This window comes from Diabrotica virgifera, chromosome 10 (assembly GCF_917563875.1).
Source record: "Diabrotica virgifera virgifera chromosome 10, PGI_DIABVI_V3a".
NCBI lineage: Eukaryota > Metazoa > Arthropoda > Insecta > Coleoptera > Chrysomelidae > Diabrotica > Diabrotica virgifera.
This window is the reverse complement of record NC_065452.1, coordinates 103025970-103046388: the sequence shown is the minus strand read 5'-3', so window position 1 is coordinate 103046388 and position 20419 is coordinate 103025970. Positions and strand designations below refer to the sequence as shown.

General features: G+C 33.7%; 1 protein-coding gene across 9 annotated transcripts in view; it reads left to right on the top strand.

The window, feature by feature from the left end:
- The window catches only part of LOC114342198 (nuclear protein MDM1), a 321915-nt gene that overhangs the window by 54033 nt on the left and 247463 nt on the right, over positions 1 to 20419 (top strand). For all 9 annotated transcript variants that reach the window (XM_050663612.1, XM_050663607.1, XM_050663606.1 and 6 more), the window contains exon 2: positions 8212 to 8368. In XM_050663612.1, the coding sequence (XP_050519569.1) occupies positions 8212 to 8368 (157 nt within the window). The remainder of the gene's footprint in view (positions 1 to 8211; positions 8369 to 20419) is intronic.

Here is a 20419-nt window from a genome sequence, read left to right as displayed (position 1 = left end):
TACCCCAGGTTAAAACCCCAAGTTGTTATTGTTAATTCGTGGAAATGAATGGAGATTGACCGAAATCGAAGGTCATAGTTGATTTTTACCTTCAGTGACTGCACTATAGAAAGAAAATGGCAATTCAATAATTGAGATGCGTATATTTTGCAAGCTCATAAATTATTAAACGATATGTAGTCGCCAAATAATTAATTTAAATTATTTTAAGTACAACTCTCTCTTAAGCCGGGAATATGGGATGGTTTTCTTACGAAGGGGTTGTAGCTCTATAATCGAAAGGCGCGTGATTTAAGAGTTTATTCTTAGAATATAAGCTATACGAATTAAACTACTATTAACTTTTTTGTAAAAACTTACAATTTTTCAGTGATTTACGAAAAACCGCTTCATAACATGCATTTTTTTCACGAATAATTAAAATCTTTGATCTTTAATAACTTAAAAAGTATTGACTTATTGTTATTCTGAAGCTATTTCCTTGTGGCATTTTTATAATTAAGTATTTATTTATTTAATAATAATTTATTTTAATAGTATTTTATATTTTGACAACGAAACCCGATTTGGGCTTCGAAACGTTAATAAATTCATTTTTTAGTAAAATTGTGGCTTATTTCCCATAGAAAATACTTAATTATTGACTTATTTTATTAACTTTATATATTAAATTTTGCTTTTAATTTGTTCCTTTATTGATTTGTGCAGTTATTTTTAATAAAACAATTTTCACCCCGAGAAGGGGCGGTATCCACCCTCAGGGTAAAGGCGCAAGGTGGTACCATGTCACCTTTGTTTCTTGACGTATCCTCTAACCACTGACCAATTTTCGTGAAAATCGATGAAGGTTCACCGAAATTGAAGGTAATCGTTGATTTTTACCTTCAGTGACTGCACTATACAAAATAAATTGCAATTTACTGATCTAAATGCGCGTAATTTGGAAGCTTATAAATTATTCAATGATATGTAGTCGCCAAATAATTAGTTTAATGCATTTTAAGTACAACTTTCTCTTAAGCCGGAAAGATAGGGTGGTTTTCTTGCGAAGGGGTTGTAGCTCAATAATCGAAATGCACGTGGTTTAATAGTTTATTCTTAGAGTATATAAGCTATAGGAATTATATCCGCAATACGATATATTTTAAGTTTTCTCAGCATTTTTCTATTAAGTTAAATCAATTAAAGGGTTGTTTGGGGGTGAAGGGGATGAGCTCAAAAATCTAAACTATATAATTTCAAGAGCTCATAAATAGCTCGTAATTCTGCCGCAAAAACCGATTCAATATTCCTATTTTTAAGTGCTGACTCAGCCCCCCCCCCCCCCACCAAAGTATCAAATTCCTGCTCAGTGGAACGAGCTCAAAATTTTTAGTTTGCGGAATATGAGAGCTCATAAATAGCTCATAAATCAGGGCTATTTGTTTTTTGATTTTTGCAAGTGGGGGGGGGGGCAGATCAACACGGGTTTTTAAAAGTCTCTCGTCTCGCCATTGCTGACATCGAAGAATGATTACTCCCTTGTTGACATAAGCCTTCAAGTCCTGCAGTTTCTGTTCTCCAAGAGACATGGGAGGTATTTCCTGCATCAATATCTTCCCGGTCGACATCACTGCTGATTAAATAATTTCGATTTTCTTTTCTCAACCAATTATGTAAAGCGCATGCTGCCAATACAATTTTGTCGTCTGTTTCTACATTGGTTGCAATTGGTTTTTGGAATACACGAAATCGGCTTACCAATATACCAAAGGCATTTTCCACTATTCGTCTCGCTCTGGATAGTCGGTAGTTGTAAACTTTCTGTTCCAATGTTAAATTGTCACCAGGGTAAGGTTTCATAATGTAGGTTTTCAATGGAAATGCGGCATCTACCACAATCACTCCACCCTCTGGTACAGGATTATTCTCCAGTTTGTTATATATGGAGCAATTTTTAAATACACTTCCATCTGATGCCATTCCAGAAGCCCCAACATTAACATAACGAAAGCAATAGTCATCATCTACTAACGCCATAAGAACAATACTGAACACTTTTTTATAATTGAAGTACATACTGCCACTATTACCAGGAGCGATAATTTGAATATGTTTTCCATCAATGGCACCATAGCATAAAGGAAAGTTCAATCTCTTTCTAAATCCATTTTCTATTTCCGCCCATTCTTCGGCATTATTTGGTATCTAAAAAAAATAATAATATACCTATATATTATAATTATTACTAAAGTGTTTCTTTTTTTGTTGTTGTAGGACAGGACAGTCAAGAATCAGCAATAGATGAAGAGCAAGATAACAGCCCAGTGAGCCAAGCCAACATTGAAGAGAGTAAAGAAAATAATATTGACAACAGCTGCAATGACAATAGTGATAACAGTGAAGACGTTTCACATTCTGAAAATTGTTCATCACGACCATCTACATCTGCGACAGGTAATAAACCACAACGCAACGAGTCTGCGACGCCAACTGCGAAAACTACTAGTAAATCAAACGATAAAATGTCAGCTCCAACTTCGAAAAAGAGAAAAAATTCAGAAGTGGCATCTTTGGTTAGGGAAATGAAGTTGATAGAGAATGATTTAAATAGTACACCTACGGGTGAGCATTTTACACCACACGAAAATGAGCATGATATTTTTGGAACTTTTGTGAGTAGCCAACTGAAAATGTTATCTACTGCACGAGCTATTATGGCACGGGACAAAATCAATGCCATATTATCTCAGTCTCGCATGGAAGATCTGAACTACGTAAACACCACATTTACATACCAGACGCCTAGTCGTCATTGCTCTTTAGATTCACACACAACAATTAATACTGTATCATTGCCACGTACATCAGGAGAGTCGGATTTGTCAATAATTACAGAAAATGAAGCTAATAATAATTTTATGAGGATCCTATTGCTTTTGCATTTCTCAATGCATAATTTTTTATTATCTTATTTGTAATTTTGCTATAAATAAATACAAATATAAAGTTATCATTAGTACTAACCTTTATGTTTTCTTTCAATGCCTTGAAGATTTCTTCACATACGTCTGGTATGAATTTAGATATGGAACACCTTGAAACCCGATAAAAGTGACTCGTCTTCTGTAACTAATGCCGGATGAAAGAAAATCTAAAGTGATCTTCAACTTTACTCTTGCTGGTAAAGCCTCTCTCATAATAGTATGCTGACGTTGAATTTTTGGCATTACAAGACTCAACAGAATACCAAACACATCTGGCATCATTCGTAAAATACTGATATACTCTTTTAAGTCTTCATTGCGAAGTTCTTCTAAAACCAGTGCGGATGATCCACGTTCATTCATTTTTAAAATCCATGGTCTTGTCTAAACACGTTTTTCCAATACAGCTTCCGTTAATTAATCCAATGCAATTTGACACAATTTCCGAAATAACTGTTTCAGTCGAACATTGTTTTTTTTTTAGAAATATTTACCATTTTCAGTGAATTTGTTGCTTTATTGATCTCGCAATAGTATAATAGCTACTGGCTGAAAATTTCCTAGCCACATGTAAAGCGTTCTAGCATGCGCCACGCCAGGACAGTAACTCAGGCTAGGATACCGGGATATCTAGCTTGCTATCCAAGCTTGAAAAACTAGCCTCGTGTATCCCGGCCATTAAGAGTTTAACATAATATGCGGTAAGTCGAATTGCTTTGTTTTTGTACTCTGGCGTTTTTTATAAACAAGAACAGTCTCGTAAGCAGTATATAAATTCTGAGAGCATAAAAAGTCGTGGCTGAGAGTTCGCATAATATCCATGATTAAAAACTGGTCTTTTCACTTCAACGGTCGCCGATAACTGCCGGTTTTGCTCGCCAGCCGTGATACACGCGCGGTTTTGAACGACGAGCCAAGTAAAAAATAAAACAAACTGACGAGCCGCGAGCCAGGCTAGTCGGTAAATAAAACCGCCGTATTGCAATGATACACTGGCGAGCTTTACCGACGAGCCACAAAACCGCGGTTTTACTCGCCTGTCGATCAGGGCCTTAGAAGACAGGTGGCCATTTCAGCGCATTCTTCAACTAATAATGGAAGAAAAAATATAAGAAAAGCCCGGGCCTGGCATAAGACAAATAACCTAGCCGCATAACATCAAGGATTGGAGAGAACTGGATTTCCAAACCTTGATAAGCACTGGATAGAGACCAATCCACAGAAGTTCAACCTCCATTAGAGACGGTAACGAAAGAAGTTAGTGTATACGGTGGGTACTCATACGCGGTACAAGTCAATAGTAGCAACAAAAGTTTATTGCCCGTATGGACAGATTGTCGAATGGAGGACTTAAAAAAATATATATATCTATTATTGTTTTCACCTTTCATGGAAATTTGCCTTTGGGGTTTTCCAAATTTTCCTTTGGAAATTTTGGCCGTCGAAAGAATCGCGTCGCTCAAGTGGAATTGGGCAGGACACGTCGCCAGATTGTCAGACAACCGATGGACAAAACGTATTGTCAAGTGGAGGCCACGAGAAGAAGCTCTACGGAGCAGAGGACGACCACCAACCAGATGGGCTGACGATCTGAAGCGTATTGTGGGCAACTGGATGAAAGCCGCACAAAACAGAGAAAGATGGAAAGAACTGATAGAGACCTATGTCCAGCAGTGGACGAGTACGGGTTGATGATGATTGTTTTGAACTTCCCTTTTTTCCGAATTTAAAATAAAAATAGCAAAATAAACGTATTTTTTAATGACATACTTACCAGTTATTAGACGAGAGCTTAGAACAAAAAATACCGGGATAAATCGATTTTTAAATGCAGCACCTATCGACTTGTAACTTTTTGCATTGTGTTCGGGATGACACCAGGAAAAAAGTCTACAATAGACAAATGGGTAGAAATGCATAAAAGTGCATATCGTCACCGGAATGTAAGAACTAGGTAACTCGAAATTTTTAGATTTTGAGATATCTATACCATATTCAAATACCATGTAGTTTTCAGTACAAAAAGTAGGTACCTTAATATAATAGGTAAGAGCCATCTACTGGACAATGTAAAAAGTAGGTATAAATATCAAGCGACCTTCTTTGCATGTTGTAAGTAGATAACTAAAGGTGGCTCGTTTGTGCAACCTCCGTATCACCCAGTGATGTGGGATCACCCGGCTGTTTTGGAAGAAGTGGCTATCTAGAGTTACCTAGTTTTAACATTCCAAATTTGTGTATTCAGAATATTTACTTAGCACATGTTTAAGCCGTTAGGGCATAATAATTGTGTTTTATAAGTAAAGATGATGTCTAGAGGAGAAAAGATGGTGCAGTTAGCACGTGAAGTTGAACTTCAGGCGGAAGGTAAGAGTAGTTTGAGTTATTTTTTATGTAAAATGGATTAAATGGAAATAATAGGTTATGTATTTATTTGTGAGGTAAATCTAGATTTGTTCTTCCCACAACGCTTTTAATAAACGACAAAACTTTAAGTTTAAAATAAAAAAGAATCGTGTTTAACAACCTTAAAGATAATTTATTTTTAAAACGTGGATTATTATAACCTCAAAAATAAATAATAAATAAATCGTTCATACGTAGATTTGGTTGTAAAAATTTTTCATTTGGATATATTTTTAGGTTCAAACACTAACCCAAAGACACCAGAGGATAAAGACTTATTTCCAAATAATTCTGACACAAGCGATTTTTCTGGAGACGAATCAGAGTATTTTCCTAGCAACGGTTCAGACTCCGATACATCAAGTGTCAATGTAAAATTGACAGGGATGGAAGAACGACCAACAGAAACCGATAAACCTCGACGAAAAAAAAGGCAACCAACCCGTTGGCCAAGAAATATCCGGAAACAAAGAAGACTTGAAGGTCAAGAATATGTTTCAGTTCAAGGAGTATTTAAACCGGCTGTCCAAATGAAACCTCCCTGCAGGGAATCGTGTAGGCTTAAGTGTTTTATGATATCCGTAGATGAAAGACTTGCTATTTTTCTATCTTATTATAAACTAGCGAACTACGTACGTCCGCGAGATTTTATACATGCAAACACGGATAAGCCAGTTACAAAATCAAAGACGACGCAAGAAGAGTCCAGAAGGCAATACTCAGTTAAGTACTTCATGCCTATTAATGGAGAAAAAAAGAAGGTATGTAAATCGATGTTTTTAAATACTTTAGGAATTAATAAAGGTGTTGTGGACATAGCTATGCAGACGAGATCGGAGCAAAATATAGCTCTCTGTGATGATCGAGGAAAAGGAAAAAGCTTTACTTTAGATCCTGTTTTAACCGATGGAATTAAACCACATATTCAAAGTTTTCCATGTGTACTATCACATTATTGTAGAGCTAACACTGAGAGAAAATATTTGGATCCTTCATTAAACCTTGTAACCATGTATCGTATGTACAGTAAATGGTGTGAAGAAACACAAAAGCCAAAGGCAAAACTATCTGCTTATCGAAACATATTCAAACACAATTTTAATCTGGGTTTTCACAGACCGCGAAAAGATCAATGTCGCATATGTGTAGCTTATAATAGTACAGTCGATGCAGATGAAGAGATGATAAGCGAATATAAGAAGCATCTGGATAATAAGACCGATGCTCAAAACACCAAACAAATTGATAAAGAAATTGCAGCTGCAAGTGGTAATAAAATCCTAAGCTTCAATTTTGATTTACAGCAGGTTTTGCTTTCTCCCAGCGATCCAACTTACAACGCTTTATTCTACAAACGAAGACTAGCCACCTACAATTTTACTATTTATAACGTAGCAACAAAACAGGGAGATTGTTTCATGTGGCATGAGGGTCAAGGTGGAAGAGGTAGCTGTGAGATTGCCAGTCTTCTTTTTTCGTACTTTCAATCACTTCCAGATACCATCGAAGAAGTAAGATGTTTTAGCGACCGTTGCGGTAATCAAAATCTTAACAAATACATCGTAGCGATGTGTATGCACGCTGTTGAAGTGATAAACAATATCAAAATTATTCACCTTAAATTTCTGACACCTGGTCATAGCGAAATGGAGTGCGATTCAATGCACTCGTCTATTGGAACAGAGTTTAAACGCGTCGGCAAAGCACTGTGGCCAGGGGATTGGAGAACAATAGCACGAAGTGCAAGGAAGAGAGGAGACAAGCCTTACATTGTCCATGACATTGAATCAGAAAGCTTTATAGATTGGAAGTCATTTGCCAATACACAGCTTACTATGAGAAAAACAGACATAAACAATAAACAGGTTCTTTTCCAAACAATCTGCTGGTTTCAATTTAAGAAAGACGACCCTTATAAATATGGATATAAGGAATCCTTCAAAGAAGATGTCTTTAGAGAAGTGGATTGCAGGAGAAAAGCCTTGCGTATGCTTCCGAGAAATGTTGCTTTACCACGTTGTTATCCACAATCCATCTAATTACCGATGCTAAATATAAAGACCTAATGGCTTTGTTTTCTATGAAACCTGCTGCCATAAGTAGTGAATACTTCAATTTTTATTCAAATTTACCTCACGGAAAAAAATAACCAGACGAGGATGAAGATTAAAATATTTCATTATTATATTTAAGGCCGTTTTCTTTTTATTTGTAAAATATCCTTATTTTTCCTATTATTTTTTAGTTTTCATTACAAATTAAATATAGTTACCTATTTTATACTCTTACATTATTTTAGTAGTTTGTTAATGTAATAAGTAGATAACTCTGTTTTTTCTATATTAAAAACCAACATTTTTGTGTATATTTCTTTAAATCAGTGAATTGACTAGAAACGAAATTATTTTCCTTTAAAACTGATGTATAATAAGTCTCATGGTTCAAGATATTTCGCTGAAGAGAAATGAATAAATGGTTTTTGGCCATTATCTCGAAACACTGAAATTCAAGTTACCTAGTTCTTACATTCAGGTGACGATATTATAGTGCATAAAATGCATCCAAAAATGCATAAACATGTCACAATCAATATATTAAGGGCCAGATTTTGTTACTTGGGAGTTTTTAGGCTTGATGAACATGACAATTTCATGGCCCGACCGCCAGTCAACCGCTCGTGTACGATACAAACGTCGGCTAACCGCTGGCACACCGCCGTCATATGGACAAGCGATTAAGTCTAGACATACATGTTTTTTAAATGATTGTGATCAATGTTTATAAATCATATTACATTTTTAATTTTAAGTTCTTTACTTGACTCTTAATTTTATTTCAGCTTCACTCCGAATACAGAAGCACATATCGATGGCATGAATATACGGGGCCCAGACAAGAAGTCGTTAGGAGACCGCCTCAAACTAATGTTTCTGAAAAAACTAACGATATAAATGAAGCTAAAATTAACGAAGATGACTTCCATGCTTCCGAAACAAGTAAGTTTACACATATTATGTTATAATTATGGTTTTAAGGTTCAGCAGTACTTAACACGTTTAACACGTACACTGCGGAACATAAAATTGGGGTCACCCCGTCATTTGAATTTATTTTAGAAATTATTATTCTTTTTTAACTATTTGTGGTTGTAACATAGTTTACTAATGGATTGCTTAAAAAAATTGTTGTTGTTGCTGTTTCGATAAAGGTACGATTCCGAAAGTGGTTGCAAACCGCAAACTGAAGCGACAGTGTCGTCTGCAGTCAGACCAATTCCGAGCAGATCTGCACTGCATCTACATAATAGCGACAACAGCATTGCACGATGGGAATTTATAATATGTAGTATAATGTTAAAAGTCGTATAATTAGGATGTCAGACGCAATGAACAACGATGAATTAATGTTATATCTGTTGATGGAAGAAGATGACGACGATCTTTTACTTTTGCATTATAAAAGAAAAAGGAAGTCAACTAGGTCTCTATTTAAAATAGAAAATTTGAAGGAAGCTTGCGTCGTAAATAACTGAATATTTTGCTACACAATTAATTAATTGCTCTTCTTATTCATTTGAAATGCTCATTTTCAAAAGAAATTCAATTCTTTTCATTTTTCAGTCAATTTGAAAACAGCAAAAATACGTGTTGTCGCTCTGCGGTCGGCGACACTACTGGTTCTGGTGCAGTACTGCGGTCTGCGGTGGCGACGTTCTGCGTGCGGCGGCGACAGTGCCGCTCTACTCGACATACAGCTCATAAGAAACCATATGAACCAGTAAAGGTACGATTCCGAAGGTGGCTGCAGACTGCAGACCGCAAACCGCAGACTGCAGTGACAGTGTCGTCTGCGGTCAGACGAATTCCGAGCAGAACTGCACTGCATCTACATAATAGCGACAACAGCATTGCACAATGGGAATTTATAATAGTATAATATTAAAAGTCGTGTAAGTAGAATGTCAGACGCAATGAACAACGATGAATTAATGATATATCTTTTGATGGAAGAAGAAGATGACGACGATCTTTTACTTTTGCATTATAAAAGAAAAAGGAAGTCAACTAGGACTCTATTTAAAAATAGACAATTTGAAGTAAGCTTCTGTCGTAAATAACTGAATATTTTGCTACAAAATTAATTAATTGCTCTTCTTCCTCATTTGAAATACTCATTTTCAAAAGAAATTCAATTCTTTTCACTTTTCAGTCAATTTGGAAACAGCAAAAATACGTGTTGTCGCTCTGCGGTCGGCGACACTACTGGTTCTGATGCACTACTGCGGTCTGCGGTGGCGACGTTCTGCGTGCGGCGGCGACAGTGCCGCTCTACTCGACATACAGCTCATATGAACCAGTAGGTCTGTCGCTGCGGTCTGCGGTTTGCAGATTGCGTTTTGCGGTCTTGTTCGGAATCGTCCCTTAAGTCCAGGGTTGTTTCGTTTTAAACATTTTGTTTTAATCAACTGTTTTAAACATGTTTCAAACATTTGTTGATGTTTAAAACAGTTTTTGTTTAAAACAGTTTAAAACATGTTTAAAACACTTAAATTAAACAAGTGTTTTTTTCATTTTCTTTATTAATATGTATAATGAACATCAAAAAAAATTATTAAATGCTTTATACAGTATGTCCCTGTAAGTTGTATCCATATGGAAAACTTTTTTATTATTAATTTTACGAAAAAAAGTTATTCTTTATAAAAAGCTCTGCATGGTCCAAAACCTAAGATTTAACCATCAAATATCAAATTTTTTGAATATTATACGAGGTATGTCAAAAAGTTTGAATTTCACTCAAGAGTAAAGTAGCTTTATTTTTCGTAATATTGGAAACTGCTATTATGAAAAGTTGTTTGGAATTAAAAACTGTATTCTAATATGCAATTACACCCTTCTAATTGAAAAAAAAATTTTGAGAAATTATGGATAACTATCATTATTTTTTCAGTTATTTCAATTCTGATAACTCTTTTATTATTAATTTTACGAAAAAAAGTGATTCTTAATAAAAAGTTCTGGATGGTCTAAAACTTAAAATACAACCATCTTATATCAAATTTTATCAATTTTATACGAGGTATGTCAAAAAAGATAAATTTAGATCAAAAGTAAAGTACCTTTATAGTTCAGAATATTTCAATTAGAAGGATTTAATTACATACTGAAACATAGTTTTTAATTCTAAATAACTTTTCATAATGACAATTTTCGATATTGTGAAAAATAAACGTATTTTACTCTTGAGCGAAATTCATATTTTTTGACATACCTCGTATAAAATTGATAAAATTTGACAAAAGATGGTTGTATTTTAGATTTTAGACCGTGCAAAACTTTTTATTAAGAATCCCTTTTTTTCGTAAAATTAATAATAAAAGAGTTATCTGAATTAAAATAACTGAAAATAATGTTATACATAATTCTTAAAAAAAAAAAAATTCAATTAGAAGGATATAATTGCATACTAGAATACAGTTTTTAATTCCAAACAACTTTTTATAATAGCATTTTTCAATATTGTGAAAAATAAAGCTACTTTACTCTTGAGTGAAATTCAAACTTTTTGACATAGGTACCCCGTATAATATTCAAAAAATTTGATATTTGATGGTTAAATCTTAGGTTTTGGACCATGCAGAGCTTTTTATAAAGAATAACTTTTTTTCGTAAAATTAATAATAAAAAAGTTTTCCATATGGATACAACTTACAGGGACATACTGTATAAACTTTTTAACATACATATTATTTATTTATTAATAATCGGAACACAGAAAAAAAATTGGAAAATTTAAACATTTTGCATACAAGAGTTAATCAATTTCTCAAAACTGTTTCAGTCTCATAGTAATATTGTGATCTAAATCATCAATCTGATCAGTCACGTCATCACTGATGGAATTAAGTTCTTTAAAAATTAAAACCAACTTAGAAGCTTTGACATTGCGTAGTGGGCCTAGCCGATTACGTAGTGAGTCTTTCTATGTTGGCTGACGATACAATAGCTCTGTGAAGCTGTTATGCAAGTTTCAATGCTGTAGTATTTATATTTTTCTTAGAGCACCACCATGCCAATGGTTTTACATTCTCAATTAGATGTTTAGAAAACATGGTTTAAAGGGTACACACTTTGCCTGGTAATAATAATAATAATTGAAAATGCTTCTGGATGATAATTTATAATGGATGGATGATAAGTTTATTTCCACTAAAGCGATGATCAAGCAAATTTGCCAAAAAATGAGCTGGGGTCACCACAAAATAACTGACAGTAGACTTCATTGCAATGCGAATTTATAAATAATAAATAGTCTGCGGTTCCCCAGGCAATTTCTTATCTATTATTTAATAGAATAATAGATCAAACACCTTCAATTAGTGTTATGTTTAAGAAAATGTGATTTAAATTTAAAAACAAAAAAAAACATGTGTTTTAACAAGTTTAATTTGTTTAAAACATACAATTTAAAAACAAAAAAAAACATGTTTAAAACAAAAAAAACGTTTAAAACAAAAAAAAACATGTGTTTTGTTTAAAATTAAAAAAACATGTTTTTTGCAACCCTGCTTAAGTCTGTCGCTGCGGTCTGCGGTTTGCGGTTTTGTTCTGAATCGTCCCTAGATAAAACGGGCCCCTTACCCTAATTCTTAAAAACCATTATCAGCATTCTTCTTCTTGTAGTTCCTTCTCCTATCGGAGGTTGGCTATCATCACAGCTATCCGTACTATATTGGCGGCTGATCTGAAAAGATCTACTAAGCTGCAAAATTATTCGTCTTCCTATGGATTTTTTACCCATAATTTTAGCTTGTATGAGCCTTAATATCTCATATTTCTTATCTCTGGTAATGTGGCCTAAATATTCCAGCTTTCTTGTTTTGATGTTAGCCTTTTATAGCCTCCTTAATACTTCTGCATTTGTAACTTCTGCATTTGATCCATGGTATTTTCAAAATCCTTCTATAGCACCACATCTCAAATTCTTCCAACTTCTTTATACAGTTCTCCAAGAAATTAACGCATCACCTTAAAAATATGTCATTTTTGATGTCTCGAATTTCCTAAACCCGTTGTCCGATTTAAGTGATTTTTTAATGTGTTATATCCCTTATTCTTTAACAATATCGCTGTAATAATATTGTTGCTAGACAGGTAAATTGTCATTGTATACCGGGTGTAGTTACCAATCAAACTGTGATTTTTTCTCAAAGCCCATGTTTACATAGCCTCATGTTTCCTTAACATTCTGTTTTTTGATTCATTCGCTTATGAATAATATGATAATAAAAAAGTTAGGTACTTAAACAACTAGCCTTTTTTTTCGTCAATACAGGGTATTTCTAAATAAGTATGGCAAACTTTAAGGGGCAATCCTCTATGAAAAATAATATAATTACAGTTTGCTTTATAAACGTATGTCCGCAAATACTTCGTTTCCGAGATATAGGGTGTTGAAATTTTTCTTGCAAACTGACGATTTATTTATTGCTATAAAATCAGTTAAAATATGCAAATCAAATTTGGTACGTTTTAAGAGGTACCTAGTTATTGAGCATTTTTTGATATACAATTAGGAATTTAATATTCACCATTGGGGCGCATACAGATAATATGACCCTTATGTGCGCCAATGGTGAACATATAATTCTAATTGTATGTCAAAAAATGCACAATAACTACCTCTTAAAACTCACCAAATTTCATTTGCATATCTCAACCGGTACAACAATAAATAAATCAACAGTTTGTAAGAAAATTTTCAACACCCCCTATCTCGGAAATGAAGTTTTGTCGGACTTATTTAATAACACCCTGTACTGATGAAGAACAACATGAATTAATCAAAAAACAGAATATTAAGAAAACCTGAGGCTATAGTTGGGTTTTAATTTCAGTATTTTATAAACACTAGAATATTCCACAGAATATATAATATTATTGTTAGAGAATAAGGCTATAACCTATGAAAAAAATGACTTAAATCGGACAACAAGTTTAGGAAATTCGGGACATCAAAAATTACCAATTTTGTGACCGCCCGTTTTATCTGACGCGCAGTGTATTTTTACGCGATTAAGCCGCACTATTACTTTAAAATAAGTTTATTTTGACGTTTCGATTTCCACCTGGGAAATCTAAATTAATATTACTCATATTATAATGTTTATTATTTATTATAATATTGTATTATTTATTATGTTTCGGAATTTGTCCCCGAAGTTGCCTATTCTCGAAAAAATGAATTTATTAAATAATTTTGCCACTCCATTAATAATGGAGAAGTTGAATTAACCTCCTTTCTAGATATAGATGACGCATTTAATAATGCACTACTAAAATGGTAGACAGCAGACAGGGACAAAGTCTCTGTCAATCCTAATAAAGCAGTAGTACATAGTCAGTTTTACAAGGAGACGGAACCTAGATTAGATAACATCTTTTTTCATTTTCCCTTTGAACATCTCTAACTTTGACTGCCTCGACTATCTTCCGGAAATTTATGATGTAGAGATGTACCTTCAGAAACTGAAAAGTAGGAACTGGACAGATCTATAAAAATTTTATCTGCTAGCCAGACGGCATTGGAATCGAATCGAATTAATCATAGGCCTAGAATCTGTCGTTGTCATAGCAAGAAACATGGCCAAATTAACAATATCGGACTGTGTGGAAAGGAGGAATATTCGAATGCTTTTTTACATGAACCTTCGAAGAAGAGATCCAAAGATCTACTACATATGAATAGGAATGTCTCCTAACAGGACACTGTTGCCTCAAGGGTCATATGAACAAAATGGGACTTTCATAAAGTGCGAATTGCAGGTTAGGCTGATGACGAGCAGTGGCGGCTCGTGATTTTTAAAATAGGGGAGACTATACCTAACTCTAAACTATCTAGACAAATTTGTACTAGCAAAAAATGCGCCAAAAAAATGTAATGTAAGGCCCCATTTTTTGACAATTTTCTATTTACATTTTATAATATCATCATAATTCATAATTTCATAATAGCATATCATTTTAAAAATAATAAGTCTAATTGTAAAAGTTTAATACCAAAGTTTGTGTCGTTTATTTGTTAACAATTCCATCTTTGTAAGTAGATATGCATATGAAAATAAATACAGATTTGAAGTTTTGCAGTCCATACAGGTTGAAGGTTCACATTTTTTAAGATACTCGCTGTGCTTTGCTTTGCGTTACAAATGTCGGAAAAAGTTATTTGAACAAGTTGTTCCAAATATTATTCTAACCCCAAATACCAAATTTCATAACAAAATTCGCACTTTTAGTTTTTTCATTATTTTTAGTCAGGACCCTAAAATTCGTTGTCCCGAGATGCACGCAACGGCAACGGAGCCGAGAAGCTAGTTGCCTCCGTTGGTAAATCTCCGGGCAGCGTGTGATGGCACCGTAGATTCCACTGTTAGGAGACCGGGTCTTCTTAAACGCCTGCTGCACTGCGCGGAGCATTAGCAACGGAGGCTGGCCGGCTTCTCGGCTCCGTTCATGCCTTTCGGGATAACCCAGGGTCCTGCCTACAATAATAATAAAAAAACTGAGACGCAATCATGCGTTCTAACGCTAATGCTCCGTGCGTATGAATATTTAGTGATAATATGGAATTTACACGTTGTATAATAGTGAGAGTGCTTGTTGTTTTTCGCGATTTAAGATAAACAAAACAGTGTAGCGTGTGTAAAAAATGTATGGGGAGGCTAAGCCTCCCTTGCCTCCTCTGACGAGCCGCCACTGATGACGAGACGGCGGAACACGTTCTATGCAATTGCCCAGGGTGGTTAGAGGCTCAATACATTTGAGCATGATCAATTCGAGCCTTACGACTTCGTTAAAAATGCCGGTTAAAAAATAGACCTCTTGGGTGGAGCGGAAGGGTGGTTAATTCAGAGACATGTTAAGGATAGACCTGGCTAGTCATATGCCACTCAATGCATCGAGGTGTAACGCCGACATAGGATTGAGTGGTCTAGCCATCTTTGTCTGTCACATGCGCGGGATCGCTTGGTTAAAAGAGATAAATAGACCACCGATCGACTGTTTCCATGCTGTTTCCGCGTTACGATTTTTTGGTGAGTGTGCCTTGTCTATGCTTAATATGTCAATGGGTTAATTCCCACTCATATTGAACCTAACCTAACCTAACAGGGTAAGTATATGTATACATAAATTGGAAAAATAAACTAGGTACCTATAGTTTATTCATAAATTTTCAATTTTACACATTCCGGCCTGAAAAATAACATTTAATAACAATTAGATGTCTCATGCTTACCCTAAGTTTTGGAATAATCCTTAGTAGGTATTTATAGAAATCGATAGGAATTTTAAAGGTTTCTTAACAGATAAATTACTCTATTTTAAATACAACGGCGTCCTGGAAATTACAGTTTATAGTTTTACTCCAGGGAAATAAACTAGAAATATACTATGTTCGGGACACTCAAAGATCCAGGTAGCTGACTACTTTTTTAGTAATTGTAAACCTATAGGAAGAAAACCTACCTGTTTCCTGCCTAGAGTTCGTATCCGTTTTTTAATTATTATTAATTTAGTGCAAAAATCGCGATTTTTTCGATTTTTGCACCCCATTCAAAAGCTAAATAGTTGACATAAAATTACAAAATTTAAATTTTTAGAACATTGAAAAACCTTCAAAATGCCGATTTTTGAAAAAGTTAAGAAGTTAATTTGTTGCTATGCAAATTGCAAAATAAGTGAAAATCGGTATTTTTTAATAACTTTTACTTAAACTACCTTAGAACTTTAGTGTTTCACCCAAAGTTGGGTATTGGGGTACTTAACAAACTTTCAAAATTTGAGACCGATCTATTAATTAGTTCAAGAGTTATTCTATTTGTTTATTCCAGAGACCTTTATTTTGCAATAAGATAAGATAGAAAATAATGAAGATAGGGCAATGCTGAGTATGCCAAATGAAAGTAGAAGAGTGATAGTATCAAAATGTATTAAAAGAAGATAAAAAAAATGAATATAGTCAAAAATCCTAATGCGAAATGCAGAGTAAATCAATTACAGCAAACGCATAACGTGTGAAGTTAAGCGAGTAATATTCGCGCAGAACGAAAAATAATAAACTAAATATTGAAATTGTGCTCCAAATTGGCAAAAATCAAAGGTAAGCCTAACACATAAACAAATAAAACGTCATCGATATTACGATATTCGAAGTGGATTCTTGTTCGATTGGAACGCGGTGTTGCCAAGTCGACAGGGAAGTCCTGTAACTAGGGAGGAGCGAAATAGTATATACTGCTCAATATAATTTTATCAAAGAAAAAAAGTAAGACGTTACACTGAGAAAGGTTAAGTTTCCGCGGAGATAGTCCGAACGAGACCTTTAACGCAGCAAAACGAACCAGTTGTAATGAGCAGAGAAGATAAAAAATACGAAGAGCTATTTCGAATAGAAAGTGACGGTACCACGACAGACGAAAACGACAAGAAGAGAAAAGAGGAAGAATTGGAACGGGCTTTTAACAAAAGTCGAAAAATAAGCAGATCTCCCTCCTACAGAAAGGAGAAAATGGAGGAGAATGTACAAAAAATTATGGAAATGATGGCAGGAGTAAGTTTAAAAATCGAGGAACAATCAAGAGAACTTAGCGAGATGCGTAGAGAGCAGAAAGAATATAGAGATGAAATAAGAGAGCTACGCCAGGAGAATACAACATTAAGAGCAGAAAACACGAAACTAAAACAGGCAGTTTATCAAATAGAAGAACGGCTTGAAAGTTTAGAAAATCAAAAAAGGCGGAAAATATAATTATACAGGGTTTGAACATAGATACAAATGGCCCAGATATCCTAAAAATAAGAATTTATAAGACTGTTATCAGACCTACAGTAACATACGCAAGTGAAACATGGGTGCTCAAAAAGTCAGAAACAGACCTATTAGAAAGATGGGAGAGAAAAATGCAAAGAGCAATATATGGAGGTGTGAAAATAGAAGGTCAGTGGAGAAGAAGAACCAATAAAGAATTGGAAGAACTATATCAAGAGCCAACGATTACGACGACGATCAAAGCACAGATAATACGATACTTGGGGCACATAGAGAGAATGGGAAGTAAAAGAATGCCAAAAATGGTACTCTCACGAAGACCAATACAAAAGAGGAGGAAAGGCAGGCCAAAGAAAAAAAGGAAGGGCAGTGTATATGAAGACTTGAAGAAAAGTAACATTGAGAGATGGAAAGAACTAGCATTGGACAGAAGGAGATGGAGAAAGGTGGTGAAGGCGTGTATAAAAAGACTGAAGTGTATTTAAATAAAATTTACAAGTTTTATAAGTTATGTAAGTTATACTAAGTTATTTATTATATTATTTATGTAATCAGAAATGTAAACATTTTAGCACTAGGCCTACAAGACCTGTTGCGCTTAATAAATATATATAACAAACCCTCAAAATTTGAGGCCGATCCATTAATGAGTTTAAGAATTATTCTATTTGTTTATCCCAGAGACCTTTATTTTGCAATAACATAAGACAAAAAATAATGAAGATAGGGCTATTCTGCGTATGACAAATGAAAGTAGAAAACTGATGCTATCAAAATGTATTAAAAAAAGATAAAAAAATTATCTAATATAGTCAAAAATCCTAATGCCAAATTTTTGAAATTCTGTAGTTTATAAACATTTAGAATAACTTTAAAAATATTGTCCGTAGAAAAAATCCTTTTACATGGTATAAGGTATAATATACTCGTATAAGGAAAAGCTGGTATTTTACACCAATTTTTAAAAATGTAGTTTAATTGGTGACTAGTCGTGGTAAGTGAAGGGGGAGCTGGGAGCCGACAAATGCATGAGTTCAAAAACTAAAAAAGGCAACTTAAAAATACTATCATTTTCTATATCTCGGGATCTACTGAATATATTTTGATCGTTCTTTTTTTAATTTGCATGTAATTTTTCTGTACATTACAAATATGCAATTTGTCTAGAGATTTATTAATTAATAAACAGTCTAATTTGTTTAAACAATTTATGAAAAAATAATTTTTTCCCAAAAATCCATGATTTTAATCATACTATCATTATTAATCATAGAACAAGTTAAGGTTTATTTTAATAAATACTTTATCTTCAATAAATATTTATCTAATAAAAATAATTTATTTATTAAAGTGTACTTCAACTTTTTCTATGATCATTAATGATACTATGATTAAAAAATAGATTTTTGTAAAAAAAATATTTTTTCAAGAATTGTTTAAATAAATTAGACTCTTTATTAATTAATAAATTTATAAACAAATTGCATATTTGTAATGTACGTAGAAATTACATACAAACTAAAAAAGAAAGATCAAAATCCATTGAGTAGATTCGGAGATATAAAAAATTATTGTATTAATTTGAAATTGCTTTTTCGGTATTTAACTCGGTGGATTTGTAGGTTTCCCCTAGTAATCGTTTGAACTACATTTTTGAAAAATCGTAGAGGGTGCTGTGAAGGTACAATGTCTGTGTAAATTTTTTAAGAAAAAATACAAATCCCATTTTTTAAAATGGCATTAATGAGATTCCTTAATTATTATAAACAAATTAGCTGTGAATAAAAAAATAAAACACATGGCTAACTTTGTCCCAAATGAACCCAGAACCCTTTGTCCCAAATCTTTATAAACTACAAAATTTAAAAAATTTGGCATTAGGATTTTTGACTATAATAATTAATTTTTTTACCTTTTTTTAATACATTTTGATACTCTCACTTTTCTACTTTCATTTGGCATACTCAGAAGTGAACTATCTTCATTATATTTTGTCTTACGTTATTGCAAAATAAAGGTCTCTGGCATAAACAAATAGAATAACTCTTGAACTAATTAATGGATCGGTCTCAAATTTTGAGGGTTTGTTAAGTACACCAATACCCAACTACTTTGGGTGAAACACTAAAATTCTAAGGTAGTTTTAGTAAAAGTTATTAACAAATACCGATTTTCACTTATTTTGCAGTTTGCGTGGCAACAAATTAACTTTTTAACTTTAAAAAATCGGCATTCCGAGGGTTTTTCAATGTTTTAAAAAATTAAATTTTGTAATTTTATGTCTTTGTAAATATTTAGCCTTTGAATGGGGTGCACAAAATCGAAAAAATCGCGATTTTTGTACTAAATTGTTAATAATTTAAAAACGGACGCGAACTCTAGGCAGGAAACAGGTAGGTTTTCATCCGATAGGTCTACAATAACTAAAAAAGTAGTCAGCTACCTGGATCTTTGAGTGTCCCGAGAAAATCCTTATTTCTCTGGACTATTTCGTTATACTGACTTCTACAAAAAAAAATTGGAACATCCAGTAAGTGTTGACCGATTTCAATCGGATTTATACAGAATGTTTGATGAAATGAAATGCTATAAGCAATAAAATTATAATCGGGATCGGGCGTGGCCAATTGTTGTTTGGTGGTTGGATTAAATTATTATTCAAGTGCGGCTCATATCCCACAAATGTTACTAATTGGTGATAAATCGTAATAAAATTTGTAAGGTTTTCGCAGTACTGCTGACTCTATGAGGGCATGCGTTGTCTGATTAGAAAACGGTTTGAAAGTAAGTGGTATTGTAAACTTGGCAGTGCAATGTATTACACTGCGTTATATATGTCATCATTCACATTCAGATTCTTCTTTTGCTTCTTCTTGCATTAGCAATGTGACCTGTATTTACTGAGCTATTACAGTCGAACCCGCTTATTGAAATAGCCTTCCTGACAAGCAAAAGTATTCCTATAACAGGGATATTCTAATAACCGATATGTGCATAGTAAAACCGTTTTGGGACCGCAAATTTTTATTCCTTAAACCGGGATATCCCTTTTACCGGTATTCTAATAAGCGGGTTCGACTGTATAATATGTAATAATACAGTATGCGGCAAAATAAACAGTACTGAAATGAATATTGAAATGTTTATGATTATTTATATATCTAGTATACATGCTATAACCTTGCAAATATTGTTCACGACGACGCACGTTTCCGATA